Source organism: Artibeus jamaicensis, unplaced genomic scaffold (genome assembly GCF_021234435.1).
Source record: "Artibeus jamaicensis isolate MK-2021 breed Jamaican fruit bat unplaced genomic scaffold, CSHL_Jam_final contig_1582, whole genome shotgun sequence".
Taxonomy (NCBI): domain Eukaryota; kingdom Metazoa; phylum Chordata; class Mammalia; order Chiroptera; family Phyllostomidae; genus Artibeus; species Artibeus jamaicensis.
Window position 1 is genome coordinate 1263304 of NW_026521309.1, and position 16091 is coordinate 1279394.

At 56.6% G+C, this 16091-nt stretch overlaps 1 protein-coding gene across 1 annotated transcript in view; it reads left to right on the forward strand.

Moving 5' to 3' along the window:
- The window catches only part of GTF2IRD1 (GTF2I repeat domain containing 1), a 44869-nt gene extending 30503 nt beyond the window's left edge, over positions 1-14366 (forward strand). The window contains exons 15-22 of the mRNA XM_053669570.1: positions 311-358; positions 1290-1355; positions 2385-2568; positions 7744-7793; positions 7996-8052; positions 9449-9532; positions 13505-13688; positions 14222-14366. Coding sequence (XP_053525545.1) covers positions 311-358; positions 1290-1355; positions 2385-2568; positions 7744-7793; positions 7996-8052; positions 9449-9532; positions 13505-13688; positions 14222-14366 — 818 coding nt within the window. The remainder of the gene's footprint in view (positions 1-310; positions 359-1289; positions 1356-2384; positions 2569-7743; positions 7794-7995; positions 8053-9448; positions 9533-13504; positions 13689-14221) is intronic.
- Positions 14367-16091: the final 1725 nt, after the last annotated feature.

The following is a 16091-nucleotide window of genomic DNA, read 5'->3' on the forward strand; positions in this document are numbered from 1 at the left end:
CTTTGTCTTGTTCCTGAGTGTCCTTAGTGCCTAGAACAGAACACAGTGCATTGCAGGAAGGACTGGCCGCCAAGCGGTGCTTACCAAATGTGGTGGGGTGCCTGGTCTCCCCGCCTGCCCTCTTCACATGGAGACAAGGGTGGGGTACCTGTACTACATTGAGGTACCCGATCCCTTCTGGGGGTCACTATGCCATGCTGTAGCGTCAGAGCCCACCAGCCCGCCACTCCCCACCTGTCTGGCCTGACTTTGGCAACACGGTGCAGAAGATGATGGATGTAGCTTCCCAGCATCCTCTGTTTTCTTTCAGACAAAGGCCCCAGCGAGGACCTGAGGCCCGAGGAGAGACCTGCAGAGGGTGAGGCGCTGACCATCTTCCTCATTTCACCCCCCCCACCCCATCTCTGCTGCCCTCCCCTGCCGCTCATCTCTCCTTTGTGTCCAGCACCCCATTGTGGGGTGGGAGTCCTGTGGGCTGCCTGAGGTGGGAGGTTTGCAGACCTGTTTTGTAGAACCAGGAGGTACCTGGTCAGAGGTATAGCAGCTCATTCTGGGAAAGACATTGCAAGACCGGTCTCTTTTTGTTTGTATACACACCGTGCTTCTTCCCGCAAAGAGCTTAAGGGTAAGGTCTCAGCCTAGTCTACCTGAGCAAGTAGAATTGAGGCTTGAAAGCACAAAGTTGGCTTTGTGTCCATCGGACATGCTGGTTCTCAGGAACACAGTTCATTCCCTTCCCGCTGAGAGTGAGAGTAGGCCAGAAGGGAGATCGAGGTAAGGACAGACCAGTTTCATCTCAGGAGTCTGTACCCCAGGAATGGAACGAGTGGGTAACAGAGGGGAGAAGAAGGGTCACTCCCCTAAACCCAGTCTGGCAGGGGACCATGAAGTGTTAACAAAAGCCCACTGCCACCTGCTGGCAGCATACTCAATTTGCAGGCTTACTGTTTCCTCACTAGTTAGGTAACTTTCTGAGCTGGTCTGGAGTGACACTTACCCAGAAAGGCCCATGATCATTCTTAGGCCACAAAACCTTTCAGATCTCCACTCAGGCCTGGCGATGCCCTAGACTGGATTTCACAACCAGGTATTTGAGCCCAGGAATTGTGGGCCTGTCTGGGGGGTGGCATTTCTGAGGGAAGAGGTTACCTGCCGCCACCATCCCAGCCTTCCCCATTCCAAGGCCCCTCCACAGGGTCTTTGTGGTGCCAGCAGAGCTGGGACATGAGCTGAGAAGCACGGTGCTGCCGCCGCTGGCGGGGCTCAGCAGGCTGCTTCTTGCCTTTCAGACAGCCACGGCGACGTGATCCGGCCCCTGCGGAAGCAGGTGGAGCTGCTCTTCAACACGAGATACGGTGAGCGGGGAGCCGGACAGGGTCGGGGCGTCCTGGTCCGCCTGTCAGCTAGCCTGTGTCCAGAGGGATTTGGGCCCAGTGCCCCATCCCAGCTGCTCCCTGCACAGGAACAAGGTGGGGGAGGGGAGGGGAGGGAGGGACTGGGACCCATTGAGAGAGGGAAGGGGGCCCCCAGGGAGCCTGAGGCACCATAGGAAACCCCACCCACTGAAACTCTACACCCAGCCCCCTCGGTCAACACACTCACGCTCCCTCACATCTGCCCCCTGTCCTCAGGGGCACCCCCGTTCGGGGTCCTCAGAGGACTCACATAGTAAGAACTTTCCTACCAGAAGGACCAGGAGAAAGGATGGGGAAGCAGGGTAGGAAGCTGTTGTTTAGCAAGCACCTGTGCTTTGCCAGGCTCTGGCTAGATGCTTCACACAGCTCTCATCCCATCCCACCCAGTCCCTGTACCCTGGAACTCACTTACACGGGAGGAGAAGGAAGCCCGGGGAAGGGACACGGCTTCCTTGAGGCCCCACAGCTAATGTGTGCTGGTGCCCAGGCGGGACCTCAGATCTGTCCTCTTCCCAAAGTGTGCCACACAGAGTTTTGGGGTTCTTTAGTTCTTTATGGTGGCAGGGGCCCTCTGGAGGGCCTTTCTGGCAACTCAGGGTTGAACACCTAGTCCTGGGTGGAGCCAGTGCTGGGTCTCACCAGCCGTGGGTGGTTTCTCCCCCGCTGCCTGGCCGTGAGGGCACAGAGTGAGCACAAGTCTGGGACTCATGGACCCTGGCTCTGGGGCCCTGGGACCCTGGGACCTGCAATGAGTCCCATCCCCTCTGAGCTCCAGGTCTCGTCACTGAGACTGGGTAATGGTACTCACGTCCCCGGAAGGTCGAGCAGGTTCAACTAAGTGCAGACTCCGAAGGGGCTCTGTCACCTGTGGCTGCCCCTCCCCGCTTCCCTCTGCAGAAACAGGAGGTGGGAGTTGAGGCAGGTGGGGTCACAACTCTGGGGGGCCCTACAGCAGCTGTGTCTCCGCAGCCAAGGCCATTGGCATCTCGGAGCCCGTCAAGGTGCCCTACTCCAAGTTCCTGATGTACCCAGAGGAGCTGTTTGTGGTGGGGCTGCCTGAAGGCATCTCCCTCCGCAGGCCCAACTGCTTTGGGATCGCCAAGCTCCGGAAGATCCTGGAGGCCAGCAACAGCATCCAGTTTGTCATTAAGAGGTAAGGCCAGGAGCCGCACCAGAAGGCCGTCTTCCCCTGCAGGCCAGGGTAGTCTTTTCCTTGTTTGGTTTTTAAAGAGTGCGGTGTCAGTCAGGCACAGCCCAGCAGGCACCCAGCTCTCCAGGCCTGCCCGACCTGGGGCAGCCAGCCCGACGCCCTCCCCGGCTCCCGTGTGCCGGCACGTGGAATGGGCCGTGTCTGCCAGCTTGCTCTCCTGGGCCGTTCTGAGTGTCCTCCGGGCAGCTGTGCTGGTGTCCTGGGCCAGGGGACACCAGGACGCTGCTGAGGGCAGTGCCCGTTACCCCAGGGTTGGAAAAGATGGCTGTGGCATTTCCAGGTCGTTTCTGTTCCCTTGGGCATCTCAGTTTCGTCAGCAAGGGCCCCGGGGAGCTGCGTGCCCCGCTCAGTGTAAAGTCTCTCTGGAGGAGGTGGGGATGGCTATTAACTTTTCAAAGGAGGGGAAGGACGTGGGGTGACCTGTTTTGTGTTTCCTGCTTCTGTGCGTTACTGGCGTGTCTTGTAAATTCGGGTTTGGTTTGGTTGAAAGTGGCAAGAAACAGGAGACCCCTAAGGGTGCGATCCCCCTTGGAGGAGTAGATGGTCCCCAAGTTGGGAAACTCATGGTACTCTTCACACCTGGCGTGGCAGGCTGGTGACGGAGCATAGGACAGGGAGCTCGCCCATGGAACCCGGTCCGGGGCCAGGAGGAGTTAGGGAAGGTGGTGCTTCAGGAACTGAGAATAGTGGACACCCGGTTCTTTCCTTCAACAAATACACCCTGAGTGCCAGCCACAGGCCAGGCTGAAATACAACAGCAGACGCCATCGAGTCCTGCCCTTCAGGTGACTGATCTCACTGAGTAAAAAAATGACAATATAATGTCACGTAGAGATGGGTGCTGTGATACAGGGTAAGGGGGCAGAAGAGGGTAAGGGGGAATGAAGTGAGGCATGTCAGTATCTGCTGGAAGAGTGTTTAGGCAGAGGGAACAGCAGGTGCAAAGGCCCCGAGGCAGAGACACGCCTGCGTGTGTGAAGACCAGCAGGGCACAGTGTGGCTGGTGCGAAGTGAGCAAGGGAAGAGTGGTGAGTGGTGCGGCCCAAAAGATGATAGCTGGGGCCGCATGACACGGGGTCCTGGGCTGGTTTAGGGTTCGGATCTTATTTCAAACTTAATGAGAGCTCACTGGAAGGTTTCAAGGAGAGTAACATGATGTGGTCTGTTTTTTATTTTTAATTTTCCAGCTGTGACCCCGGAGGGGACTCTGGGGGGTGCGGGCAGGGGAAGAAGCAGAGACCAGCAAGGAGGCTTTAATCTGGCCCCCGGGGACAGGGCAGAGCTTGAACCGGGTAAAGGTAGGGAGGAGTAGGGAAAGTGGTCAGATTCAGGAACGATTTGAAGAGTTTGCGGTGTATTAGATGTGGGTGGGAGAGGAGGAGAGGAGGCCTGAACGACTCAAAGGTTGCGGGCTAAGCACGTGGGCTGGCGGTGATGCCGTTTTCTGGGTTGGGGAAGCTGGGGGTGCAGGCTGCAGTCAAGAGGTGGGTCTGACGTGGGTCAGGTTTGAGATAATGTCAGGCCCTCCGGGCAGAGACAGCAGTTGGATGACGGGAGTCCCAGTCCTGATGCTCGGTGGAGAGGTCAGCGTGGGGACAGAAGGTTAGGAGCTGTTGGCATTCAGGAAGCACGTGGCATGTGGGGACAGCCTGCCACTTTCATTCTCAAACCCAAACCAGAGCACCTGGGCAGCTCGAACGAAGCTAGGAGTTCAGCCAACAGCGGATGCGTGTGAACTGGTCTTCCTCTCCCTTGTGCCCCTTCATTGACAGCCCCGGCCCCTGGCAGCTGCTGACCTGTGGTCTGTCACCGTGTCACGTTTTCTAGAGTGTCACGTAGATGGAATGCCACAAGGCACAGCCCTCGGTGTTTGGCTTCTCTCGCTCAGCTTTTGAGACTCATCCACGTGGGTGCCTGGATGAGGAGTTCATTTCTGTAAAAACAGCAGTTTTAAGAAGTGAATTTAACCAGTTCCAGTTTCTGAAGGCCAAGTGAAGAAAGGGATTTAAGGAGGAGAGTGACTGACCTTGCTGAGTGCCGCACGTGGGGTGCGGGGCTGCAGAGAAGTCGGGGTTATCGTGAGGGACGATTGGAGGACAGAGACTGGACGTTTCAGTGTCTTTATTTTCTTATTCCTCCTTTTCCAAATGAGCAAAAATACTATGGGGACTATTAAGTGAAAAATAACCACTTCTAATTAATCTTACTTTTAAAAGGATTTTGGAGGCGATATAAATGCCTGAGAACTACATGGAAGTGTGGCTACATAAATAACTTTATGGCTGCCCTGAAAACCACTGGCTGCCGTAACAAAGTACTACAGGCTGGATGGCCTAAACAACCAATTTATTTCTCTCAATTCTGGAGGCTAGAAGTTCAAGAGCAGGGTGTTGGCAGGTTTAGCTTCTCCTGAGGCTTCTGTCCTTGGCTCACAGATGGCCGCCTCCTTGCTGTGTCTTCAAATGGCCTTTTCTCTGTGCACAGGCACCCTTGCTATCTCCCCCTGCATGACCTGCTCTCCTCTCCTGAGGATGCCAGTCAGGTGGATCGGGGCCCATCCTAACATCCTCATTTAAATTTAATCAACTCTTTGAAGACCCTGTTTTCCAATACAGTCACGTTCTGAAGTACTGGGGGCTAGGGCTTCAACATGAAATTGGGGGTAATACAGTTGAGCGTATAAAAGTACGTGTTTATATTAAATGAGAAATGATCACCTGCAGGAGACATCACTAATTGATTGATACTCTTTGCATCTGAACCTGACCTCCACATCCTTCAAAACAATAGTCCAGGCAACCAGTACCTGCTAATTAGAGTTGCACCATCCATAACCAGTACCATCCATAGAGTTGGCAGAAAATCAAACTAAACTTTCTAAACCTTTGGTCAAAAGACATTAATCCAGATAAGAATGCATAATGTCTTGAACATAGATGCAAAATTTTTGTATTCTTTTGCTCATTTTTCTGGAGAAGGGGGTTCCTTGCTTTCATCAAATTCTCCAAAGTTAAAAAATGTTTAGGAAATCTAAAGCGGTGGGTGGATTCTGACAGGTGGAAGGCTGATGTCCAGGGAAGTAGTCTGGAAGGTTCTGTCTGCATGAAGTGCTGCGGTACAGTTCTGACACTGACCACCCAGAGGGAGCAGACCCCACAGGTTCAGGGCACAGACCCCAGCAAGAACGTGCCCACTGCAGACACCAGCCCCAAGTACCAGGGGCCTGTAGCGGATGCAAATCGGGACCAGCCAGTTGAGGAGACAATTGAGAAGGCTGAGGTCTGGGAGGGCACTGGACATAGAGCTTCCACGCCCTGTCCCATGAAATCAGGGCACATGTCACTCCCAGCACACCAATTTGCCTACCACAGGCAGCCCCACCAAGCTTCAGTGTCCACAGTGCTCAACGGGAGGTGTTAGACAGGCTTGGTTGGGCCACTGGGCATGTGATTGAATTCGTTCTCCAGCCTCTCCTCTCCCTAGAAGCCAGGAGGTTGCGCCGATGTCAGGTGTCCCAAAGCCTAGTCTTCCAATCACATAGCTGCTCTTCCTGCATCCTGAACCAACTCAGTACAAACATAGGTGTGATCCCGGAGGCTCACCATGAGTGACAAAGACACTCCTGTCATTGGAGAAATTATGAAGATGTATAGTTTCTCTCCTAGGAACCGGGAACAAAGACCAGACTGACTGCACAGCACTGACCCCAAATGCCCCACTTTCAGTGGGACCTTGTTCAGCTAGAGCGGGGCTGTGTGGGTGGGGCAGGGGTCTGGGGCCTGTGGCAGCCTGAGGGCACTGGGGAGGCAGGCTGGCCAGAGGAGGGCATGGTGGAGAGGGACAGGCACCAGAGCCCCCTTCAGACCTCCCGAAGGGAAGGGTGCTGGACCAGGGTCTAGTGCGAGGACGCGTTTGTGCTGAGGCTGCCCACAAAGGCGACGAGCTCTCCACCACAGAGGTGGCCACGCAGCGACACAGAGACCCTGCCTGGGAGTGAGGGCATCCTGCCCCCCACTCAGACAGCCAGAGGGTGAGGACTGGTGGCCCGCACTGGCAGCAGGACCTGGGCATAAGCCCATTGCCTGCCACAGGGCTGGGCCTCTGGGGCTGGAGAGGGAGGAGGCACAGCCCTGCCTTGGCCCATAATCCGAGGAGCTGGGAAAAGCCTCAGACTGCACCCAGAGTTCCCACCGCTGCCACTCCCTCTCCCCCTTCTCCTGGGGAAACTGAGGCGCAGGCAGTGGAGTGATGGCCCCACCGTCCTCTAGGAGTGGCAGGAGCTGAGCAGGACTCCTGGCTCCCAGGCCAGAGTCCCTCCCTCCGTCCCGCGTCCTCTCCTCAGACTTTGATTTGAAGGCCTGCTGCCCTCTCTTTGAGTCAGGACGGAAAACAGAGGTCTGGCTTGGGGAGGGTGCCCCTCAGCTGGAGAGGCTGCGGGTGAGGACGAGAGGGGCACCTGATTTGAATCTGCCCCTTGAGCTGCGTGGGCTTGGGCATGTCCCTCACCTCACCGATGCCTCAGTCTCCTCATCCTGAGAATGGGAAGATGGAGACAGTATCTGCTTCAAGGACGTTGGCGGGTTACCTCAGGTCTGGGAAAGGCCTCGCGGCGTCTGTGTAGATAGAGACGTTCGGGGAAATCCGGGCTGGCCCCTGAGCCCACAACCCCAAAGTAAAATGACAGCTCTCAAGTGTCAACCAGAAACCTGGGACGGCCCTCATGCCTCCAAGACTGGGGTACCGCACAGTCATCCCAGACGGCTTCAATACTTATAACCAGCTCTGTGGGGAGCGCCCCAGACCATGGGCTCTGACACTGGACAGTGGCAGTCACTCCATATTCTGGAACTGAGAGTGAGGGTGTTAGCCCCGCTGGGCCAGGACCAGGCTGGTCTCACTCCCAGCTGACTCTTTAGAGTCCATTGCAGCCCCCCACCTCCCCATCGTACATGTGGGTCAGTAGGACAGCTGTGGGTGTGGGGCAGGGACCTCAGACCTGGACTGTCCTGAGGCAGAGGGCCCGTTGCACAAATGCATAGACTGAGGCCTGTGGGGAAGGCTGTGCAGTATGAGGAGGTTTGGAGGGACCCTGGTGATAGCCCCACTTGTATTTTCCAGGCCTGAGCTGCTCACCGAAGGAGTCAAAGAGCCCATCACAGACAGCCAAGGTACCCTGCACAGGTCATGGGCTAAGGTGCGGGCTGGGGATGGGAGGGGTCCCAGGCCTCTGCCACCTCCTCTCCTTCTGCTTCCTCTGTCCTCCCCTGGCGTTCCCCCAGTGCCCTCTGCATCCGGTTCGCCCCCACCTTTGTCCCTGGGTGTCAGGAGCTAGCTGCCTGCTCACCCTGGCTTCTCTCCCCTCATCCCCAGAGAGGGATTCCGGGGACCCTTTTGTGGACGGGAGCCCGAAGAGACAGGGCTTTCAAGGTAAGGTTGCAGCTCAGGACGGGGTCGACAGTCCCAGCACCACAACCTTGACCTGGCCAGGCTGGGATGGGGCTGCCCACAACCTCAGCGTCTGGGAGACTGGGTGAGGTGGGTTAGCAGTAGGGCAGGGCTGTAGCCCGCCAGCTCCAAGAGGCTCCACAGGGGCTTTGGGGGGTGGGGTGGGGGTTCCACACAGCACAGGAGCTTCCCCCCCCATCCATGTGGGGAGTTAGCTGACCCGCCTGCCCACTGCATGCTAGGCAGTCAGCCTTGCTCTTGCTGCTCTCAAAGCAGAGGCAAGCATGAGAGGCAAGCAGGGCTCTGGAGGCGGGGAACTGCAACAGGGCCAAGATGGGCTAGGAGGAGTGAGTGTGCAGGGAGAGGGGGGAGCTCGAGTGAAGGCATGGAGTGTGGGCCATCGCTGAGAAACAGAAGCAGGACAGGGCGGGCTCTGAGGGGGCAGCTCCCCTCACCTCGGTGGGGGTGTAGTGTGGCTGCTCAGCTTCCTGATCGGGACGAAGTGTAGCCTCAGTGAGTGGGTGGGGAGCAACAGTCCGGGTGCCTGTGGGGGCAGCCCTGGGTGTGGCTGTGAGTGAGCGGGCATTTCCTAGGTGTCCTTGGGCGGTCACTGTGGCCGTGAGGAGCAAATAAGGTGATGGCGACCCATGGAAGGAAGGGGTTGGGGGAGTCCCGAGAGAGAGGACCCAGACCCCAGAGGGGTGACTGTGCACTGTCAAGTCTCTCCCTCCTACTCGGCAGCTGGGACTTTCTGTGATGAGGGGGGTTGAGTCTCTCACCACACGCCAAGGCTCCTCATGTCTAGTCCTTTTACGGGACTGGGGTCCTCAGCACCTCCCCCCAACCACCCTGAGACTCACTGCCTCACCTCTCTCTTCCCACAAGGCAGTGCCAGGCTGTGATCTCCCTGGAGGCAGGGGCCCATCTGGGGTCCCCCTGGCACATGCGGGTGTACGGGCTCCATAACCAACACCCTCTGGGTGGGGGAGTGACCCCTGGGGACTGTTAGGCCAGCTCCCTGCCTGTCCGGGGGCTGCCCAGCCTTCTGAGCCCCTGTCTCCCCTGCTCCAAGCCCACCATGGCGCAGGAACCGGTCCTCTTCACGGTGTCTGTCACCTCCAGGATGTGTTGATCACTGAGGTGGTGGTTTTCAAATTAACTTAATTTGAAAACTCGCTGTTGTCGCAAGAGTGTGCGTCCTTTGGAAAAACACATGTCTGTCAAGATACTCGTTCTGAACGACCTGAGGGAGTCACTCCAGGGGTCTGATCATTAGCAGAGAAGGATGTCCCCATAAGTAGAGAATCATATTCCTTAAAATTCAGTAAGTGGCTTTTAATTCCACAACCCAAATCCATAATTGTTTTTCACTTTGCAGAGAATTATGACACCAGACTCTCCCGGATCGACATCGCCAACACGCTGAGGGAGCAAGTCCAGGATCTGTTCAATAAGAAATACGGTGAGGCCCGAGCGCCGGGGTGGAGGGAAGCTGGCAGGGTTGGATGTGAGGCAGGAGCTTCCCAGGGTCACCTCTGGGAAACCCTTTCACCCACTGACAGACATCTCTGGAGCGCTTGCCGCGTGCCAGGCACAGGAGACAGAGCAGTGAAGGAAACACGCAGTCCCCGAGACATTCAGCACCAGTACAGACTCTAATAACAGGGAGGACTTGTTCCACAGTCATGCAGGAAAAGAGCAGGCTACTCAAGAGAGAATGACTTGGGTGCTTACCTTAAATAGGGGGCTGGAGCAGGCCTCTTTAAAGAAAGAGCTGAAGGATAGTTAAAGAGTTCATCGAGCAGACTGTAAAGGAAGGACATCCCGGCTGAGGTAACGGACATGTGCAAAGGCCCCGAGGCTTTTCCTGGAAAAGGGAGAAAGCTGAAGTGTGGAGGTGGGAGGAGGAAGGACCCCATGGAGCCGGGCAGGAAACACAGCTGATCATCCACGGTATCAGCCTGATATTTTTTGGGGAAGAGCTAAGTGACTGGATCCACTTTGTACTTTTGAATATCTTCCTGGATGGGGCTCTGGCTGGTGTGGGTGAGTGGACTGAGCATCGGCCTGTGAACCAGAGGTCACTGGTTCAGTTCCCGGTTAGGGCACATGCTTGGGTTGTGAGCCAGGTCCCCAGTTGGGGGCGTGCAAGAGGAAACCAGTCGATGTTTCTCTTGCATACTGATGTTTTTCTTTCTCCTTCACTTCTCTTTCTCTAAAAATAAATAAATAAAATCTTTTAAAAAAGAGAAAGTGCATGGGTGACAGAGGATGAGGATGGGGGATGAGACCACTCAGAGTTGGAGTGGCAGGCAGGCCTGAGTGTACTCTTGGGCAAGGCCCTGGCCTCAGTCCAGGAGGAAGGTGGGTGGGGTCGAGATGTGCTCAGAGCGAGAATCCTGGTGGTAAATCATCAGGGAGGAGGGAGGAGAGCGGAGGCCTGCAGCTGGGTTCTTACTGGAGGAAAACAAGCTAGAATGACTTAAGATGCTTTTTGGTCTCAAGGAACTAAAACTGGCTTCAACAATAAAGGGGGTTAATGGGCTTTGGATTCAGTCACTGTGGCTACCGAAGAGCTCACGCCAAAATGCAGTGACCTAAAATAACAAGGACCATTTATTATCTCTGGTGGCATCAGTGAGTCGCCTCCCTCAGGGTATTTCCCCAGGCTGCCCGCAGAAGGTGGCTGAGGCTGGGATCACCTGGACAGCGTCCTGACTCACATGTCTGATCCCTGGGTTTGGGCTGGGGAGACTGCTGGTGCCAGACCCACTGGGCCCCTCGGGCGTCTCTCCCGATTTCTATGAAATCCCTCCGCTCGGGCTTTCCAGCGTAGTAACTCCAGGGTAGCGAGATTCCTAGTTGTTAGTCAGGGCTCCTGAGGCACATGTCCTGAAAGGGAGAGCCAGCTGGAAGCTGTTTGCCTTTTGTGACCCAGCCCCAGAGGTCGCACCACGTCACCTGTGTTGTACTGTGCAGGTCGAGGCAGTCACACAGTCCCATTCCCAGTTCTCTGTGTGGAGTGTAGATGTTACACTGTAAGGGGAGCATGTGGGATGGGAGAAGGGTCAGTGCAGCTATCTTTGGACAGTACAGTCAGCCATAGCTCATAGCGTGGGAGGTCCAGCAGTAGGCTGGCCTTCAGGGTCAGCTGGATCCAGCAGCCGAGGAATGACCTCGGTGTCTTTCCACAGTATCAGCATCTTCTCAGGCTGGCTTCCTGCTCATTGGCAGAATGGCCACAGCAGGTCCAGACACCCCGTCTGTGCGCTCTGGAAGGAGGGACAGGGCTGGCTCTTCCACGGGCTTTCTCAAGAGAGGCAGGCTATTTCTTTCCGAGAATTTTTTGAGCTGTCCCCTTGCTTCTCATTGGTCCCTGTTGAGTATCATGTCCGTTCCTTACCCGATCCTTGTGGCAGGGAAGTGCCACTGCTCAATTGGAATGTCTGGACCTGTCAACATGATGGGGGTAGGGATAGAGCCCATGGCAGACCAGGGACAGGAGCACACAAACTGTCAGCCGGGGAGGAGGGGCAGCACAGTCACTGAAGGGGGAGTCACACGGGAGAGGCAGTGGGTTCCATCTGGGATGTGTAGAGTTAGAGGAGTGAGTGAGACAAGGTCTGCTATTCAAAAAGGGGTCTGGATTGGAACCAAAACACAGGGCATGGGAATAGAGGAGACACCATAGCAGGTGCAGAGGGGACAACAGAGGACCCAGACTGAAGGCCAGGAAGGCTGAGTTTCGAGGTCAGGCCCAGGAGGAGCAGGAGAGGCCGGAGTGAGGGGAAACCGGAAAATGCAGGATTGTGGACACCAAGGAGAAGGCTTCAAGGAGGAGGGAGTGGTCGTGCATACTGGATTTTGCCGAAAGGGTACAAGTGTCCACGGAGACCATCGGTCATTGTGGCAAGAGCCGACTTGGAGGTGAGAGGCGTGGAAAAGGCAGTGTTCCCATTCAGGGATTACAGATGTAAGTTTTCCTGTCTGTCTGTCTTTTCATTTCAGAAAGGATCTCTGTGCAGTAATAGCACATAAACTAGTTTGCAAAAAAAAAAATTGAGATAAGGAATTAAAAACAGACCAAAATAGTAGAGACAGACAGTAGATCAGTGTTTGCCAGGGCCTGGGGAGAAGGGGCGGGAGGAGTGTCTGCTAATGGGCACAGGACTTCTCTTTGCAGTGATGAAAATGTTCTGGCATTGGATTATAGAGATAATTTCACAACTTCGTGAATATATTTAGAAACCACTGAATTGTGCACTTCAAAACAGTAAATTCTGTGGTACGAGAATTAAATCTCGACCTTTCATGGGCTGAGGCAATGCACGAACCCAGGGGTGACGTGAAGATACAGGAGTCCCGTCCATGCTAGAGGCAGGGCACGCGCAGGCTCCGAGTTTCCCAGGAGTCGGAGCAGAAGGGGGAACGAGGCAGGTTTTACCATTCCCGGTGTCCACGAGGTAAACATGAGTATCGGGTGAGAGAGCTCAGCTGTTCTTTCCTGTGCAAGACGCTCGGAGATTTCAGCAGAGTTTCTGCATAAAGGGGCGTCCTGTGACGCTGGGGATGGTGCTCTCAATCGGCCCCTGAGGGGGTCGCGGTGAAGTCAGCCCTCTGTCCAGGTGGGTCTCCCGTGGTGGGCCCCACCTAAGTCCCGGAGAGCCATGAGCATTCAAGTCATCCTCACCGGACCCAGGGTTGTGCAACAGTCCTTGTCTCTGTGGGCCGGAGCCCCAGGAGGGCCAGCGGGCAGTGCCTCTGGGGTGGCCACTGACAGCAGGCACGAGGCCTCATCTGAGAGTGGGCAGCAGTGGCCACCCCCGCCCCAGGACTGCTGCCAGGCCAGCAGTGAGATAAGTAGAGTCAGGGGGATGGGCGTGCCACAGCCCTGCCCAGAGGCGTGGTGACAGGAATGAGACCCATGCCCCTGTGTGGAAAGAGGGCCCTGAGGTGTGAGCTGCTCCTCGGCTGGGCCCCAGCTGCCTTCCTTGCCCCCAAATGCAGTCTGCCCTCTCAGGCCAGGCCGGTCCCAAACCAGAGTGAGGCAGAACCCTGGGGCTGATGGAGGCTCCGGCACCGTGGGAAGGGCCAGCTGTGCCCATAAGGTGCCATCCTGAAGACGGGCTTTCAGATTCTCAGACTAGGATGCTGAGAAACATCAGGCACTGTCCTCCCCACAGCAGCCTTGGCCACATATTCCCTGCTGACTCCTCATCACAGCCCAGCAGACTCACACACCACACCCCTTAGGGCCCCTGAATGACACACCCCCTAACCCCCCCACACACACACACACTGATTGGGCCTTTCCTTGGTACCACGTGGCAGACTTCTCTTTCACACTTGTGCACAGAGCACCCGGCACACCTCCATGTCCACACACCGGCCCTGCCTCTGGCTCCTAATGATAATTCCTCTGCATCATCCACAGGGGAAGCCTTGGGCATCAAGTACCCGGTCCAGGTCCCCTACAAGCGCATCAAGAGTAACCCGGGCTCAGTGATCATCGAGGGGCTACCCCCAGGCATCCCGTTCCGAAAGCCCTGCACTTTTGGCTCCCAAAACCTGGAGAGGATCCTCGCAGTGGCTGACAAGATCAAGTTCACAGTCACCAGGTACTCAAGGGAAGAGGAAGGGTGAGGAAGCAAGACTAGCATGGGTGTCGGCTTCCACCAGGGGACCCTTGGCCTTTCCTTCAATGAGGCCTGTCCTCCCTGCAGGACAGTGCAGCTGTCCCAGTGCCATCCTGGGTCCTGGGGTTGGAGGGAGGACTGCAGGCCAGCCAGGGTGCAGAAGGCCCCACAGAGGGGAGACAAGCCACCATCCCGCAGCACCGCAGCAGGGGCGGCTTCGTGGGCACTGTCTACCTGCGCACTGCACTCCTTGCGCCCTGGGAAAGGCATTAGGCCCGCTCTAGCAGGGAGGAAACAGAGACTAGGTATTTGCCCAAGGTCACAGAGCCGGCCAGGGCAGACCCAGCAGGGGACCGTCTGGTTACCCTCTTCCTGCACAATGTCCCATGCACAGAGGCCACCGGCCATCTTGTTATGATGGCAGATTCTGAGGCAGTAGGTCTTGGATGTGGCCCAAACATTTCTGATGAGCTCCCAGGCCCTCCCCTGACAGTCCCTGTCTGTTTCTCTTCCAGGCCTTTCCAGGGACTCATTCCAAAGCCAGGTAAGAGGCATCGGCTGGGGGCGAGGGGTGCTGCTTGGCGTAAGGGGCTGGCCGTGGTGCTGGGGGCCAGAGGCTGGAGCCAGGCTTACCGTGGGACATGGGCTGTGGGTCCCTGAAGCAGGCAGCAGGCTGCAGCCCTTCTGTTCTCCTCCTCACCTGGGCACCACCCCAGGAGGCAGGAGGAAGGCCAGGCTGGAACCCGGGCCAGAGAAAGGAGTGGGGGCATAACTAGTGACTGCTCAGCTTCACCAGCCAGAGTTCTGGAGGGAGGGGATGCATCTGTGCCCCCTCTCCTGATGCAGGGGCCCGGTTGCCTTTGGTGAGCAGATGAGGTTGTCGGTGGGTTGGTTTCTAACCTTGGAGGAAGGTCTACATGAAGACCCGAGAGCATGGCCGGAGATGTAAGGGGTGCACACCCCGTCTTAGGTGGTCAGATGCCTTTACTACCTGCTTTTGAGGCATCTGTTCCCCTCTGTTACCTCCAGGCCCTCTGTATGGGGAGATAAGGGGCCCCGCCACCTCGCCCGTGCCCCATGCTCATGCCAGACACCACTGCAGTGTGGCAATTAGCTGGCCTGCGGCCTTGGGGAGGCTGTGCCGATGAGCTGGGAATGGGTGGACATCACAGCATGCCCAGAGCAGAGGAAGCCCCTAGTACAGAAATCTGATCCCACAGTCCCGGAGACATTGCACGTCACCCATCCTGACCCCTGACCCCTGGACCTGTTCACTCCCTGTGCCCAGGCCCAGCTTGGTGGGCTTCTGGGGAAGGGTCAAGAGGGCGTCGAATGAGAGGCGGACACCCTTCCTGAAGGGTGTAGTGATGTGGTAGCTGATGTCAGGCCTCATGGGAAAGCCAGACTTGGAGAGAAGAGAGAGGGTATGTGGTCGGTCAGCAGCAAGGATCCCAGGCCCGCCTCAGCAGTGTTTTCCCAGAGCTCTCAGAGGTGTGGAGACAACGGGATAATGTCAGGGTGGGGATGGTAGAAGTAGCAACCAAATGCATCTGTGGTGGCCCTCACGAAAAGATTATTGGGTGTCAGACCTGCTGCGTGTGAGTTCATTACACAGATGTTACCGAAGACAACTAGGGTTACAGCAGTGAGCACAGAGGAGGCATTGCGTTTGCTCCCCGGACCTGGGAGACAGGCGCAAGAACCCAATGCACTCGGAAACAGAGGCTCGGTGTCAGGGTGTGCGGTGTGCCTTCGTCACACAGCTGGCAGGTGGCTTTAAGGTGGAACCAAGGGGCTCCTGATTCGGACAACCGCAGTATAAGTGAGCACCTCCCCAAGAAGCTGAGCACACCGCAGGCTTATGGCCTTGCACAGCTCCCTCCTCGCTGGCCCAGGGAACCAGAACACACCTCTCCTGGTGCCACCAGCCCATCCCACAGGCTGCTCGGTCCTGTGTAGACCTGTCTTACTCCAGGACCAGTGGTTGGCAGCCTGTGGTTCACTCGCCTGGCTCCAGGCTGATAGACATCAGTGCTGGTGCCACTGAGTCCGCGTCCTGCCTGTGCCAACTCGGGTTTCAGCCTAAGTTGGTGTCCGTGCTGGGCCCGATCCCACAAGCAGCAGCAGGAAGCGTGGCCAGGCCTGGCTCTGCTGATAACGGACAGAAACGCAGTGAGGCAGCCCCTGGGCCTCCCCTCTGCCCCCTGTGCTCCCCAGTCCTTTTCCCTGGACGGAAGGGTCCCCTTGGAAGACTGAAAAGGGGCATGGACATTGTCAGTGAGTTTGGAAAGCAGCAAAGTGAAAGTTACGTGTAACCCCTGATGTGTGCCAGGCTGTAAGTTCAGTGCGTTGCAGTCACCTTTTCCTGTGCCGTTTTTTATGGAG